The sequence below is a fragment of the Euprymna scolopes genome, chromosome 21 (assembly GCF_053919585.1).
Source record: "Euprymna scolopes isolate OS-2025 chromosome 21, ASM5391958v1, whole genome shotgun sequence".
NCBI lineage: Eukaryota > Metazoa > Mollusca > Cephalopoda > Sepiida > Sepiolidae > Euprymna > Euprymna scolopes.
The window spans coordinates 47,410,488-47,426,168 of NC_136502.1; the positions used below are offsets into that span (position 1 = coordinate 47,410,488).

Genomic DNA, 15,681 nt, shown 5'->3' on the forward strand with positions numbered 1-15,681 from the left:
ATATATATATATATGTATATATATATATATATATATGTATATATATATATATGTATATATATATATATATATATATATGTATATATATATATATATATATGTATATATATATGTATATGTATATATATATATATGTATATATATATATATATATATATGTTAATATTTGTTTTCGTTTTTGCGATACAGCCTCTCTGATGAGTCGTAGATGACGAAACACGTGTCAGTGGATAATTATATTTTAAAAACAATATATATATATATATATATATATATATATATATATATATATATATATATATATATATAAATGCTATTATATTTTCGTTGTTATTCTAAGATCAAGCCAATTTGAAAATAAGTTCATTTGTTTCATTAATGTTTGAGAAAGCATGGTTTTTCAATAGATGTCACAGATACATTGTTATGCTAAAATCTGTTCCTTTCATCTGCTAAGATAATTGGGGTGTTGGGTATATATTAGGTCCAAAAAGAAAAAAAAAAAGGTTCATATAAGAGACTTCAGTTAAAACGAGTGTGAAGTTGTGTATGTGTCTATTAATGGTTTGGGACGATCAATTGGACTTGGGCCGTCCACAGGAGTGTTAGAATGGCTTATCTGGTATGGGGAATCCATAGTTGGATTACAGTGGCTAGACGGGAAAGTTGAATCTATGTGTGGATTGTGTAGGGTCGGATAAGGTGAACCCATGGACAGATTATGTTGAATGTTGGAATAAGTAGCTTCAAATGAGGGATGTGGGCAATTAGATGGGTAGGTCGATTCCAAGAAAGGATTAGCATGACTGGGTGGATTAATAGTATCCATCATGGTTTTCGGATGTTCAATGGTGCTAGTAGATAACATGAAAGCATTTGATCGATGAGAAGGGTTGAGGGTTTCCATAAATGGTTTTGTGTGTCCTATATGGCTCATTGTATCTAGGAAAGGTTTTGAGCGCTCAACATGCCCCATGCTATCCAAAAAGGGCTTTGATCGTTCTATATGACTTATAGTATCTATAAACGATTGAGACTCTTCAATGTGGCTCGTTATAATTGCCGAAGAAACAAGGGGTTTCATACGCTCACCATGGCCCATGGAATTAATAAGAGTTTGAGAATGCTCAATATGACTGCTAGCAGAGTCTGTAAGAGATTGATGTCTTTCTATAGTGTTCATAGTGCTAATAAAGGGCTTGCTGGAGTGTTCAATGCTACTTGTAGGTTCAAGGAGCGATTGTGAGCAGTTTCTATGACTGAGAGTGTCTGTGAAGGACTGTGGGTGTTCAATTTGACTCATGGTATCTATAACTGGCTTGGAACGTTCAATATGGCTTATAGTATCAATGAGTGACTTGGGCTTTTCCATATGACTACCTGTAGCTAAAAGTGGCTTGGCTTGTTCAACTTGCGTTACTGTATCTGTAAATGGTTTGAGCCGTTCAACACAGCTTACTGAATCTATAAAAGGCTTTGAGCACTTCATAGAGCTTATTGCATCAATGAGCGTGTGTGGTGGCTCTATGCGGTTCACAGTATCTGTGAGGGGTTGGGATTGTTCAACATGGCTCAACATGTCAAGAAGGGGTTTATGATCAGCCATTTCTATTGTAGCCTCTTTGGAAGGCTCTGGAGGCTCCAGTTTGGTTACTGAGTCTAAAAGGGATTTTGAGGAATCAGTTCTGCTACTGTTATTGGCAAAAGATCTGGAAGAGTCACTTTTTTGACCAGTGTCGAGAGGAGAATCAGAATCAGATTCCAAACCAGAGAAAGAACTTTGGCTTTCAGATTGAATAGTTACATTATGGTGTTCCCCCTTGTTTTCAGTATCAGCATGAGTTATGTAAGATTCTGACTTCTCAGCTTCAGGTTGTTCGACATTACTTTTGCTACGTGTATAGCTCTTTGAACGTTTACGACGGCTAGCAGATTTGTTTAACGGCTGTGGATACTCAACAAGGCTATTTGTGTCCGTGGCAAGGTTGGGATGTTCTACATTACGACTTGTAGGGGAATTCAATTTTGTTACAGTACGAATTTTTAGTTTAAGGGGCTGTATACGTTCCACAGAGCTACAACTTTCAAGGGATTTACGGCGTATGATAGTGACGGCTTTTATCGGAGGATTAGAGTCTTCGTTAGAATCGGTGGTGTTAGAGTCGTCCTCATTGGAGTCTGTGTGAGGTTTGAGACCTTCTATGGAGCTGGGGGTGTCTGAGAATGGCTTAGGGGATGCAGAGGAATCAGAAGGGTTAGTAGAATCATCCAAGTCAGTATCTTTTGTTGGAGTGGGCTTTCTTGAATCTTGAATAGTTTCTGTGGTTTTATGACGTGAGCGCATGTGTGCATCCAGCTCGTTCTGTCCGCCAAAAATGTTGGAGCACATCTCACAGGGAAATTTTTTCTCCGACACATGTGTCCGCATATGTCTCTGTAAACTACTGTTCTGGGAAAATCCCTTGTCGCAGACCCGACAGCGGAAGGGTTTCTCTCCAGTGTGTGTTCGCATATGGGTGATGAGGATGTTGTTCTGGCTGAACTCTCGGCCGCACACTTCGCACAGATGAACCCGGACGCCTGGCTTAGCATTAGCCCTTCTCGGGTGCACGTAAGGCTTTGGGCGATTGTGCGTCTTCGTGTGGGAACGGAGCGCGTTGCCCGTGAAGAAACCCTTGTCGCACTTGTCGCAAACAAAGTTCTTCTCACCCGTGTGGATTTTCATGTGGGTGTGCAGCGAGCTGCTGGTGAAGAAACCCTTGTCGCACTTTGCGCACGTGAATGGACGCTCGCCCGTGTGCGTCCTGATGTGCGTGTGCAGGTACGTGCTGGTCGAGAAGCTCTTGCCACAAACGCCGCAGTGAAACGGACGCTCGCCGGTGTGCGTCCGCATGTGTATGTGCAAGCTGATGTTCTGCGTGAAGCCCTTCTCGCAGATTTCGCAGTGGTATGGACGCTCCCCGGAATGTGTACGCATGTGTGTGTGCAAGTTGCTCTTCTGTGAAAAGCGCTTGCTGCATATTTCGCAGCCAAATGGCTTCTCACCCGTATGAGTCCTCATGTGCTTGTTCAGGTCCGTCCGTGCCAAACAGTATTTTCCGCAGACTTTGCAGTTGAACGACTTCTCTGAGTTGTGCACCTTCATGTGACGCACCAAGTCGGCCTTCGTCAGGCAATATTTGTCGCACACCTCGCAGTGGAACGGCTTCTCTTGACTACTCATTTTAGCGCGGTCAGTCGCTGCTGCTGCTACTGCTGCTGTTTCGGCTGCTTCGGTTCCGAGGGAATCCAGTTTTCTGGTTTGGAAGAAGAGGAGGAGAATCTATGGAAGGACGGGATGATTTTTGCTTTCTTTTTTTTTTTTTTAATGCACATTCTGAAATTAGAAAAGAAAAATATAACAAACAAAATAATTTGAAGAAAAAGATATGTTTAATTAAATAAAATTATCATTAACTAAAATTAGTATTACAAGTGTATACTGTATTTTCGTGGACATCGGCAATATTACATACCTAATGTGCAAGTCATATCTTTTTTATTTGTAGGTCAATTTTTAAAAGAATTACATTGATTAAAAGAGAATAGAATAAGCATTCCAATGATGTTAATTCATTTTTCTTTTATGCGTTCAATGTTATATATAGATAATAGTTTCAGAATTATTTTTATGTATAATATGTAAATATTTGATAATTTCTTTAAAATGTTATCTGTTATAGAAATTCAAATCCGCTTAATGGGGAACGGCTCACTATGTGCTGACCAAAGTTAGCGCATTAACGAGTGTCATTAAACTGTTTTTTCTGCTTTCAAAATGAAAGCAGAAAAATCAGTTTCATTTTTTATTTTGAGTTTGTCAATTTAAAAAATTATTTTCAAGTTTTTCAATTTTGATTTCCAAACAAAACTATTTTGTTGTTTTTAACGCTTTTAGTACACATGTACTAAAAGCGTTAAAAAAACAACAAAATGTACGAAGTACATTTGTTTCTGTTATGATATTTATAACTTCTTACTTGTACTTAAGCTAGAATTGTGTTTTTTAGTGGTAAAAATAAACAAAAAAACAAACAAATATATAACAAATAAAAAGTACTTGTGCACTTATGCTACCATGCTGAAATGATAGCATTATCTAGAAACCCATTCTTAACATGGGGAAGGAAGGGTGTTTTGTTAACTATTCTGTAATTTCACCTAACAATTAAATAAAATATATCGTGAAACTTGAATTTATTTTTAACTCATTGTCAACATCATTTTTTCGAATCTGTAAGACAAACCTGTTTTTTTTTTTTTTTTAAACTGAGGATATCTAAATAATAATAATTAGGCGGTTCAATAAAGAATTTCATTGCAATGCATTTTGTACATTTTTATCTTGTTTCCACCTTAACATTTTTCTTTAAAATGACTACCTAACTACTTAAGGTCTTTGGGTATGCTGAAAACGAATATTGCATTTAAAGCTTCCGCACATAAGTAGCTTTCCAGATATTAAGCAATGTCATTTCTTATGTTATTGCTGGTGGCTATCTTGGTACGTGTTGTTGCACATAGTTTCTTGGGGTTACGTTTGTGCAGTTGCACGTACCAAGATGGCCACCAGCAATAACATAAGAAATGACATTGCTTAATATCCAGAAAACTACTTATTTGCAGAAATTTAAATGTGATATACGTTTTCAGCATACCCTAAAACCTATAAAAGTAATAATTTTGCATGCTAAGGTGAAAACAAGGTAAAAAAAATTACTGTTTTATTTCTTCATTACATAATTGAATTTTCAGTAAAACAACAGAATAGAAATGACAAAAATTACCATCAACTGGTGAATATATAGTTGTTGCTTATCAGGATTCCTGGTATCCTGGTACTGTGAAAACTACATCAAGGATTCATGTAGAGTACGATTTATGGTTGCATCTCAGAAAATAGGGGTATATTTTGGGCCAGATAGAAAGGATTTACAAAATTGAAAATTGGACTGGTCTCAAAATGCATAAGTTCTGGTCAACTATGGGAATTTCCATCTTTTACAGAAATCCAAAATCTATATGAAGAATTTTCTTCGATTTATTTCTCAGATTAATTCATATCTACTTAATTTTTTCTTTTCTTTGAGGAGAGTAGTAAATACCGGCCATTAATGCTCTTTAGGTATTCAATGGCTAATCTCGTAGGAGATGTCCTTTTCTCCTCCTTGCAACCTCTATCTCACAGAAGAGATGTTGCGAGTTTGTCTCTGATGTATCGTTATTTTCATGGAAAGTGTTCGACTGAGCTTCAATCTATGGTCCCCCCTCGCCAAACTTTCACAAGAAACACTCGTCTAGCTGTAAACACTATCAATAATTCCCCCCACTCTTTATCTGTGCCTAAACCTAAACGTAGATTCCATGAACAAAGCTTCTTTCTTAGAACTGCACGCCTGTGGAATTGTCTTTCATTTTCCTGCTTTCCGGCTGACTACAATATGGTTGTGTTCAAGTCTAACGTAAATAAGTTCTTGATGAGCCGTTCCATATAAGTTATCAAATTTACCAAATTTTCATTACTAATGATTATTATATTGTCCAATCTCTACTGTACACTCTTTAACCCTTATCCTTGAGTGGCCTCTTGGCCTTGATAATGTGGTGATGCCTATGTAAAAAAAAAAAAAAAAAAAAAAAAATGCTACATCCCAGATTAAGCTCCCCTTTGGTGAGGAGGCAGGAAAATGCCTATTCTCAATAAAGCTATATTTAAATATTACTATAATACTTAGTTTTGTTCATGAATAGACGCCCACTGTATGATACCATGCGTCAGTTTTAAAAAATTGAAATTTGTACATCTAAATTTATAATTCATGGCTTATGGTAAAGAGATACATCAGATTTGACTGCATAATCAGAAAGAGCACACAATTTTACATAAGACTACCAAGTTTCATGAGAATAGCTTGAAAAATAAATAAATGGTGGTGAAATTACCGAATTACGAAATGTTGATGTCCGTAATTTAGCCCACTTTTTCTAAAGAAAAATGTCCACGGAAAAGCATAAATTTTGGCAATTAAAACTCTCATAACTTTTGAACTACTGGTGGTATCTGCATAATTCAAACGGTTTTAAGCATCTTTTACATAGTTCTTTTCATGCAAGTTGATAAAATAACAATTATCTAAAAAGAAAAAAATCAGCTTGTAATGCTAGTAAAATCGACCACATATCAAAAACCAGCTTAGTGAGCAAAAAAGTGGGTAAATATAGTGAAATCCTTTTCGATATTAACTTTTGATATTTCATTTTAGTTTATGTTGATAAAATTTAGATATAAAAGTGAACCTTGAGTTTACTTTCGGCAGCCTCATAACTCTCACTGCCTTTATTTTGTCCTTTGGTCCTCACATTCCATGAGCGATGTTTTTGACAAAGGGGGAAGAATTGCTGTTTTCTAGATCAGAACCGATCCATCTAACACTTATTATTGATTAGTTTTTGACCTTTTATATTTTAGTTCCTTACATCAAGTGGCTTCATTCCTTGTCTGGAGGTATTTCCATAAAAAAAAAAAAAATGAAATTTAATCTTTTCTATTATTTATAAATGTATAATTCTTTTTCTTGTGTAATTAACGGTTACTTCAAGTTAGGTTATGACGTTCAGTTGTCACCCCTGCATCGATGCTCTTGGCGGGGAGGGGTTATCAACATGGTTGATTTACTGCCCCTTCTTTCTTGTTTCCATCGTAGTGTTTGTTGCTGCCCCTACTGCCTCCTCCTTCACCACTGTCCGTATATGCTTTTAATCTGGTTAGATATTCCTATGGAGGGAGACAAGCTGATGGTGCTCTCGCTGTTAAACAAAGCCTAAAAAAAAAGGGTAATTTTGCCCATCACCCAAAGTCAAGTTTACTGTGTATCGAATCGTCACTGTCCATCGATTCTCTATAGGTTAGACATTCTCCCTTCAAGAATTTGCTGACATGTTTCGTCATCCTAATTGCGCCAACTCTGTGTCCACAACACTGCTGCCGTCATGAGTGGGTATCTTCTACACTCATCTGGCAAACCTTGGAAAATCCCATTTGCAATACTCATACTGCAGCAATTGCTTTTCCGATAAAGCACATTTACAATGTTTCCATTTTCCAGTGTTTAGACGCCGCCACTATCCCTTAAACAATGGAATAAACAGCACCCATCTTTGTTTCACTGTTTTTCTGCCATCAATTCGAATGGGTATATCAGTGTCTGGCAAAGTGCACCAATGCAGGATCGATTACTTGTGTTGATAATCTGTGCTCAAATCAAGCTCATTTGTTATAACTTGATGTGATTGTGAAAAGTAGATTTGTCGATCTGACACATGCTAAAGGTTGCTGTCACGTGTATATATAACAGAGTCGCTGAACTGGGTTAGCAGCAGCACCAGCAGCCATATGCAAATGACCAAGCCGGCTGTGTGATGTGCATAGATAAAAAGGACACACGTGTTTAAAGAAGCAGGTATTTGAGACGTGTTTGAGACACAAGAGGGAAAAATAGACGTCTTACACATGTAGCTCAAGAGTAAAAGGGAAAGACGTGTCCTAAACATGGCTGGACAAAGACAGAGTAGCACATGTTCGACATGGCAGAGTCTTGTTACGCACAAAGGCATTATTCTGGAAGTACCTGTAAATAAATGTCTGTTTGTTTCAACTGAATAAAAAAAAAACGAGTTGAATTCTTTCCTTGTCTTTGTTTGCTTGCATACGTGTGGGTCCCAGACGACTACATTACACAAAGGTATAGGTTTCTCTTCTCCCATGTTTACCACTGCCTTTTCCACCAAACACATAGCAGCAGTTCACAACAATAAAATCAAACCAAAAAATCACTTACAAAAAATAAAAAATGCAAAACCTCGCCTTGATTTACCACAGATGCTTTCTGACACCACCTTGATCTCGTCATTACCAACGCCATCATGATCAAACCATCAGCAATTGGCAGGAAGGCAGCAGAAATCCCTCTCTACAGTAGTTATTGTACCTATTTACTATGCCTCCCCACGGGACAGAGTTAGACATCAGGGTCGTTTTTTAACGTGGAGAAAAGGTACAAAAATAAAAATTGTCTCAGTCGTGAAGGATTTCTCCTCCGCTGAAAGAGAAGAAGAAATGGAAGTGCAGCATCTGAAGAACAGATACTACACTTTGATCTTGACCAAAAGGCCAAGTTAAATGAAATGTTGAATTTTAAGTGAAACCAATGGTATCTACTGAATTGTCATGTCACAGTAATGAAAATATCCCAAAATTATTAAAAACGATAAGGTAGACATTTAATTATTAATGAAAACAGTTTTTGAAGACAATTAGCAAAATTAAGTTTTGCTAAATTAGCCAAAGATTTTCAGTTTTTAGAAATGATTTATCTCCCTTTTGCTACAATTCGAACTCTTCCATTTCTTTTTTTGCGAAACTCAATTCTTGCTAATTGTCTCAAATAACTATTTCATTATTGTGACATGACAACTAAGTAGATACCATTATTTTCACTTGAAATTCAATATTTCAATTTTCGAATTTTGCTACTATAACAAAGAACTTCAAAATTATTAGAGTTATTTCCCTTGGATTTCTCTGTCTAACATTAGAACTGGGCTCATCTACATTCTACTCTTGGCCTTTTTGTCAAGATCAAAGTGTAGTATCTGTTCTTCAGATGCTGCACTTCATTTTCTTGTTCTCTTTCGGTGGAGGAGAAATCCTTCACGACTGAGACAATTTTTATTTTTGTACCTTTTCTCCACGTTAAAAAACGACCCTGGTGTCTAACTCTGTCCCGTGGGGAGGCATAGTAAATAGGTACATTATGGTCTGAGAATAAAGATCTTTATTCTGGCACGTCTTTTCGTTTATGTAATTACGTGTACTATATGTTCCCATTTGTCAGAGTAAACACATGTTACTAAAATGAAATCATTTCTTCACTTCTTGTCTTTTTTATTTCTTTTGCTCAATTGGTCAAAGATTTTCAGTTTTCAGAAAAGATTTACCTCCATTTTGTTACAATTCAAACCCTTCGGTTTCTTTTTTTTTTTTTTTGGTACTCTTGCATAATTTGACCCGAATTCTTGTGAATTCCCGTCAAGCATAGATCAGACGAGACCGGCAATCATTGGTGTCAGCCGAGCATTGTTCAAATGTTGAAACGCTAACTCGACTTTTTATTTTATTTATTTAATATTTTTTTCTGTTATGTTTTTAATAATTTTTAAGGTGATATTAAGTGGACGGGGGTGACTCTTTATTTTCTGATTAGTTACTTATTATTTATTTATTAATATTTTTTTTAATTGAATTTTTGAGAGTTTGATTAGACAATTAAAAAGTGCTATCTAAATGGAAGCAGACGACATTCGAATTGGAAGAAAGCAACTAAATTAACAAAAAAAATAGCTGACAAACAAATATATTTTCAAGCTCGCCAAACAAATGCTGTATAGTTATTTTCATGGAAAATGTTCGACTGAGATTCAGTCTATGGTCCCCCCTTGCCAAACTTTCACAAGAAACACTCGTCTAGCTGAAAACACTATCAATAATTCCCTCCCACTCGTTATCTGTGCCTAAACCTAAACGTAGATTCCATGAACAAAGCTTCTTTCTTAGAACTGCATGCCTGTGGAATTGTCTTCCGTTTTCCTGCTTTCCACCTGACTACAATATGGTTGTCTTCAAGTCTAACGTAAACAAGTTCTTGATGAGCCGTCCCACTTGTTAACAAATTTACCGAATTTCCATTACTAACGATTACTATATTGTCCAATTTCTACTGTACACTCTTTAACCCTTATCCTTGAGTGGCCTCTTGGCCCTGATAAGTGGTAATGCCTATGTAAAAAAACAAAAAAAACAAAAAACAAACAGAAAAATGACAGACAAGAAAATAAATCTATACATGTTAGAAAAAGAAATGAAAACATCGATGCAGACAATCTCATATTGTCAGGAGAAGAAATTGCTGTTCCCAAAAAATGAGATGCAACAATTGTAAACACAAATGTTTACTTAAAAAAAGATTGTGTGTAAAGGATGGTTTCTCCTGGAGATGTACGAATGGACAGTGCCGCCAAAAGAACTTGACTGAACAACAAGTCTTGAAAAATAAATTTAAAAAAATATGGTTACAAAAAAGAAAAGAAAACAAAAAAAACTTGTACTCACACCTAACAATTATACGGTTAAAAAATCTTTTCTTGGAGGAAAAAAAAACAAACTTTCTGTTGATAAATATTTCGTAAAAAAAAAAAAAAATAAAATAATTAAAAACTAAAATCAAATAAACATATTTTCATTTTTCAAGGTAGATTTTTTGTTATTTTTGATTATTTGAATTTTTTTCCATTTTTTTTTTTTTTTTTATTAGTCTGCGTCTGTTACGACGTTCGGCTGACACCGATAATTGCCGGTCTCGCCCGAACTATGCTTGACGGGAATACACAAGAATTCGGGTCAAATTATGCAAGAGTACCCTTTTTTTTTTTTTGCAAAACTCAATTTTTGATAATTGCCGGTCTCGCCCGAACCATGCTTGACGGGAATACACAAGAATTCGGGTCAAATTATGCAAGAGTACCCTTTTTTTTTTTGCAAAACTCAATTTTTGATAATTGTCTTCGAACATTATGCGACATTTCAATTTTTAAATGTTCTTACAACAGCAAACCCTTTTGTCTTCGACAACATAAAAAATTCTATTAGCTTGAGGTAGAAACTGGCATCTTTTGTCCCCAACAATTGTGCCAACTTTCTTTTTACATGTAATCACAGACGTTCATTTCAAAATGAAACAGTCGTTTTCCTTCATCTGATTTAATCATAAATCTATTGCTATGATTTATCGTTAAGAAATAAAAAACAAATTTCAATGTTAATTATTGTTATACATTTCAAAAGAAAGGCATTGAAAATTAAAAAAGAATAAAACATGTAATAAATTATCAAAGAAACCTTGAATCATTTTTCGTGTGGATGCTGTCATCATCCAAGTTGAGAAAGTTTTGCTTGAGATTTACATTCGCATGTTTCATATCTGACATTTCATGTTATCTCGTGTTTTTAGATATGCATGTGGTGTTTAGTCAAGTGTTTAGACCTAGTGGGCCTATTGTTTGTCTCCATGTACATTGGATGACGTCACAAAGAGATAATGTCATGGTAAAACAGGTAGAAGAGTTTGCAAAGATTTTTTATGACATCATAAATGACCATGTAACAAAAGAATATGACGAACCCATGCTTCAAAACAAGTCTATGTTTGGGCAAATGCATACACAGACATACAGATAAGTATTTACCAATTGTACATATGTTTTCTTTTATTCTGAATGCTGGGGATATATTAGTTAGATTAGAATCCACAGAGTGAATGAGGTATTGTGGTAAATGTTGCCAGTCAAGAGTAAGACTTCAAAGTCCATTTGTATTTAATTGTTAAACAGTCACAAAGACCCTGAACCCTCCCCTCCCCAATTTCTTATAGGGCCTTGTGCCTGATTTTGTTGTTTGTTATTTTTGTTTTTGTAATTTTGTATTATAATTTCATTTTTGACGACAATAAAATAGATAAATAAGATCACAGTGTAGTATCTGTTCTGATGCTACACTTCATGTTTTCTGCCCTCTGTTAGTAGAGAAAAAATTCTTCATGACTGAGACAAATTTTAGTTTTGTTACTATCCAGAGTGTCTCTTTTTGGTGAGCTGCATTTTCTCCATATTAAAAACCGACCCTGTGTCTAATTCTGCCTTCGTGGGGAGGCAAGCAAATAGGACCACCACAGGTTGTCTATGCAAACAGTGACACACGTATATATATATATATATATATATATATATATATATATATATATATATATATATATATGTGTGTGTGTGTGTGTGTTTCACTGCTCAAATAGACAACCTGACTTTCCTTAATCTGTGGCCTGATGCAGTAATATATATATATATATATATATATATATATATATATATATATATATATATATATACATTCCAAGTTCCAAATATTTATTTTTATTACCAAATAGTTCTTTCCATATATCCAAACTTTAGTATATTTTTTACTGAATCTTTTCATGTGTATACTCCTCACAAAATAGAAATTATTTTGCTTAGAAAGAACTATGCATAACAATATAATGTCAGAAAAAGAAATTCCATAGAAGACTCAATATCACATATTTATTTTTCTAGGGTAATTGCTCTTGACATATCAAAGGCCTTTGATAGAGTATGGCATAAAGGTTTACTTCACAATATCTCCAGTTACCGTATAGCTAGAAATGTTTTTTTAATTATTAAATCATTTCTCTCTGATAGGTTCATAAGAGTAGTGATTGATGGGCGGAAATCAGAAGCTCTTAGTATTAATGCTAGAGTCCCTCAGGGGTCCATCCTGGGCCCAACTCTCTTCCTTCCAAATCACATCCTTACATCATTCGTAGACATCTACGCTGATGAGACTACTATCTATGGTAGCACACCTAAGACAGTAAACGACCAAGTTCTCTCTGATTCTCTCTCCTCTGATCTTGAGCAAGTGGTACAATGGGGAAAGAGGTGGCTTGTTACTTTTAATGCATCTAAAACCAAGCTTTTATCTTTACATCATCAATGCTCTGATCCCCATCTGGCATCAATTGAAATGAATGGCTCTCGTTTTAGGGAGGCCTCATGTTTTGACAAGCTTCTGGGCTTGACCGTTACTCCTGATCTTAAATGGAACACATACATTAAATCCGTTGCCAAGGCGACTAGAAAAATGGTGGGATCCTTCTATAGATCCAGTAGACATCTCACTACTGATGCAATTCTCTATCTATATAAGAGCCAGGTACGTCCAAGGATGGAGTACTGTTGCCACATCTGGGCAGGAACTGCTAGAAAGGACTTATCCTGCCTTGATAGAGTTCAAAATAGATTTCGTAGGGGATGTCCTTTTCTCTTCCCTGCAACCTTTCTCACAGAAGAGATGTTGTGAGTTTGTCCCTGCTTTTTCGTTATTTTCATGGCAAGTGCTCGGCTGAGCTCCATTCTATGGTCCCCCCCTCACCAAACTTTCACATGAAACACCCGTCTAGCAGAAAACACAATCACTAATTTCCCCCACTCTTTATCTGTACCTAAACCTAAACGTAGATTCCATGAGCAAAGCTTCTTTCTTAGAACTGCACGCCTATAGAATTGTCTTCCGTTTTTCTGCTTTCCAGCTGACTACAATATGGTTGTCTTCAAGTCTAACGTAAACAAGTTTTTGATGAACCGTTCCATATAAGTTTACAAATTTACTGAATCTCCATTACTAACGGTTACTATATTGTCCAATTTCTACTGTACACTCTTTAACCCTTATCCTCGTGTGGCCTCTTGGCCTCGATAAGTGGTGATGTCTATGTAAAAAAAAAAAAAAATTAGCTATCTTGAGGGAAATATAATTGAAAAAGCATATTTTATCCCCCCCTCCAAATCATATATATATATATATATATATATATATATATATATATATATATATATAATAATAATAGAAAGTTTTATATATATATAATAATAGAAAGTTTTTTTCAGTTTCGAGAGACATTCGATACTTACTGTAATGGTACCCGTGCATGTAGTTGTGAAACACAAGGGTTGCACAATCTCCAACCACATATCTCCTGAGTCAGCACTGCTTGATTCCGGTGGCAAGGAGAAGTACAAGATGACTAAAAACAATGCTGAGACAAGCAGAGAGCACATACAGTACCTGGTATTCTCACTTTAGTACTGACCAGGCTCAATGTCTCTTAACTCATTCGGTGATCTAATAGAAGCTGGTGTGTCAATGTGATTATACAATATATATATATTATGCTCGCTATCTTGGGTTGAGCATATTAGGAAGTGATATACAAATTACCATTAGCGTATTAAGCAATGCTCTTTGTGTAAACAAATTGAGCTTAGGTGTTTGGACAGAGTCAAAACACTGTTAATTCACTACCCGCATATCAGCAGCCGCATAGCGCAATGGTTAGAAGCTCTAACTGTCGTTTAGGCGATCGGGTTTCGATCCTGGCTTGAGGTAGTTGCTTGTCTAGTTGCACTGATGAGCTGTGAAACAGCAAAACAGTACTGTATATGGATGACTATATATATATATATATATATATATATATATATATATATATATATATATATACATTAGAGTTTTTAACACGTTAAAAATGGGAAAAGGTTATTATCTGTTCACTTAGAATGAATGCTTTGTATCAAACTGATTGTTAAATATGGTTGAATTTGTACTCATTTTTGCATTAAATACTAATTCCTATTAATCTCTAGCTGAGCATTGAACAGATACCATAATACTTAATTCACTACACCTTATCATAACAAAAATCTATAACAAAATCCGTTCAGTAATTTCGAAGGAAAAGTCAGAATAAATGTGGTATTGTGGTGACTAATTCCTAACGGTGCATCAAATGGATACTTTGTTCGCTGCACCTTATGATAAAAGATCCTTACAAAATTTTAGCCAGATAAGCTCAGTAGTCGCCAAGATAAAATGGAATGGACAAACATATATATACATATATATACAAACACATTACTGATGGGACGATTCCAATATTTTCCCGATTCTGATACGATTACCGATTCTGTGCTAAATTTCCGATTCCGATTTTTTATAAATCTATAAATATTTAACTATAAGATTGTTATTTTCCCTGATTTTCGTAAAAACACATGTTAAATATGCAGATATTTTCCTAAACATCAAAATACACTTGTGGAGGATGATCTATCGATTTTAGCTTTACTGGTTATTTTAAAATCAATAAATATTTATTATTTTATCATTATTACCAGCAATGGAAGATCAAATAAAAACAGACAATTAAAAGAATCGTTTTGGTATCGAAAAATAGGCATCAATTTTTCCGATTTCAATACTACCAATTTCTTCAATTTCGATTAATCATTCCAACACTAATATATATATATATATATATATATATATATATATATATATATATATATATATATATATTATATATTATATATATATATATATTATATATTATATATATATATATATATATATATATATATATACTAGCATGGGTACCCGACATTGCATGGGTTGATATGAAGTTCCACTTGGAACACACCTGCTATACTAATCATTTTCACCATGGGCAACGTAGATACCCCACAACAATTCGACAAAATAAAAGAACAGATAAAAAACATCGCCCCAAAGAAGAAGTATGTGATACCCTCTTCACCAGACATTTCGGCAGAAGGGATACAAAGAGAAGAAACTATTCTCCGGATATTGAGCACTGGAAAAAAAAAAAAACCCAAAAAAATAAATAATTAAAAATAAATCATTACTTTTGTTTCAATAAAAATAACAGCGAACCCCCAAAAAAAAAAAAAAAAATTAGCCAAGTAGGCAGAACCTCTAAAAAAATTGAGGAACTCTTTACTCTTTTAAGTCTCCCAATTTTTTGTCTGTTAAATTTTAATCACGTGATTACGGTGTAGCATCAATAAAATAAACCATTCATTCGAAGTATCGCTTGTTATGGATTTAGCTGAATATGATATTAAAAATCACTTTATTGATACTTATACACTTATGTT

The 15,681-nt window shown here is 34.9% G+C and overlaps 1 protein-coding gene across 2 annotated transcripts in view; it reads right to left on the reverse strand.

Annotated features, from left to right (window-relative positions):
• Window positions 1–381: 381 nt before the first annotated feature.
• The window catches only part of LOC145242231 (uncharacterized), a 28,582-nt gene continuing 13,282 nt past the window's right edge, over window positions 382–15,681 (reverse strand). For both annotated transcript variants that reach the window (XM_080105228.1, XM_080105229.1), the window contains exon 3: window positions 382–3,376. In XM_080105228.1, coding sequence (XP_079961354.1) covers window positions 527–3,223 — 2,697 coding nt within the window. In that variant the 5' untranslated portion in view covers window positions 3,224–3,376 and the 3' untranslated portion in view covers window positions 382–526. The remainder of the gene's footprint in view (window positions 3,377–15,681) is intronic.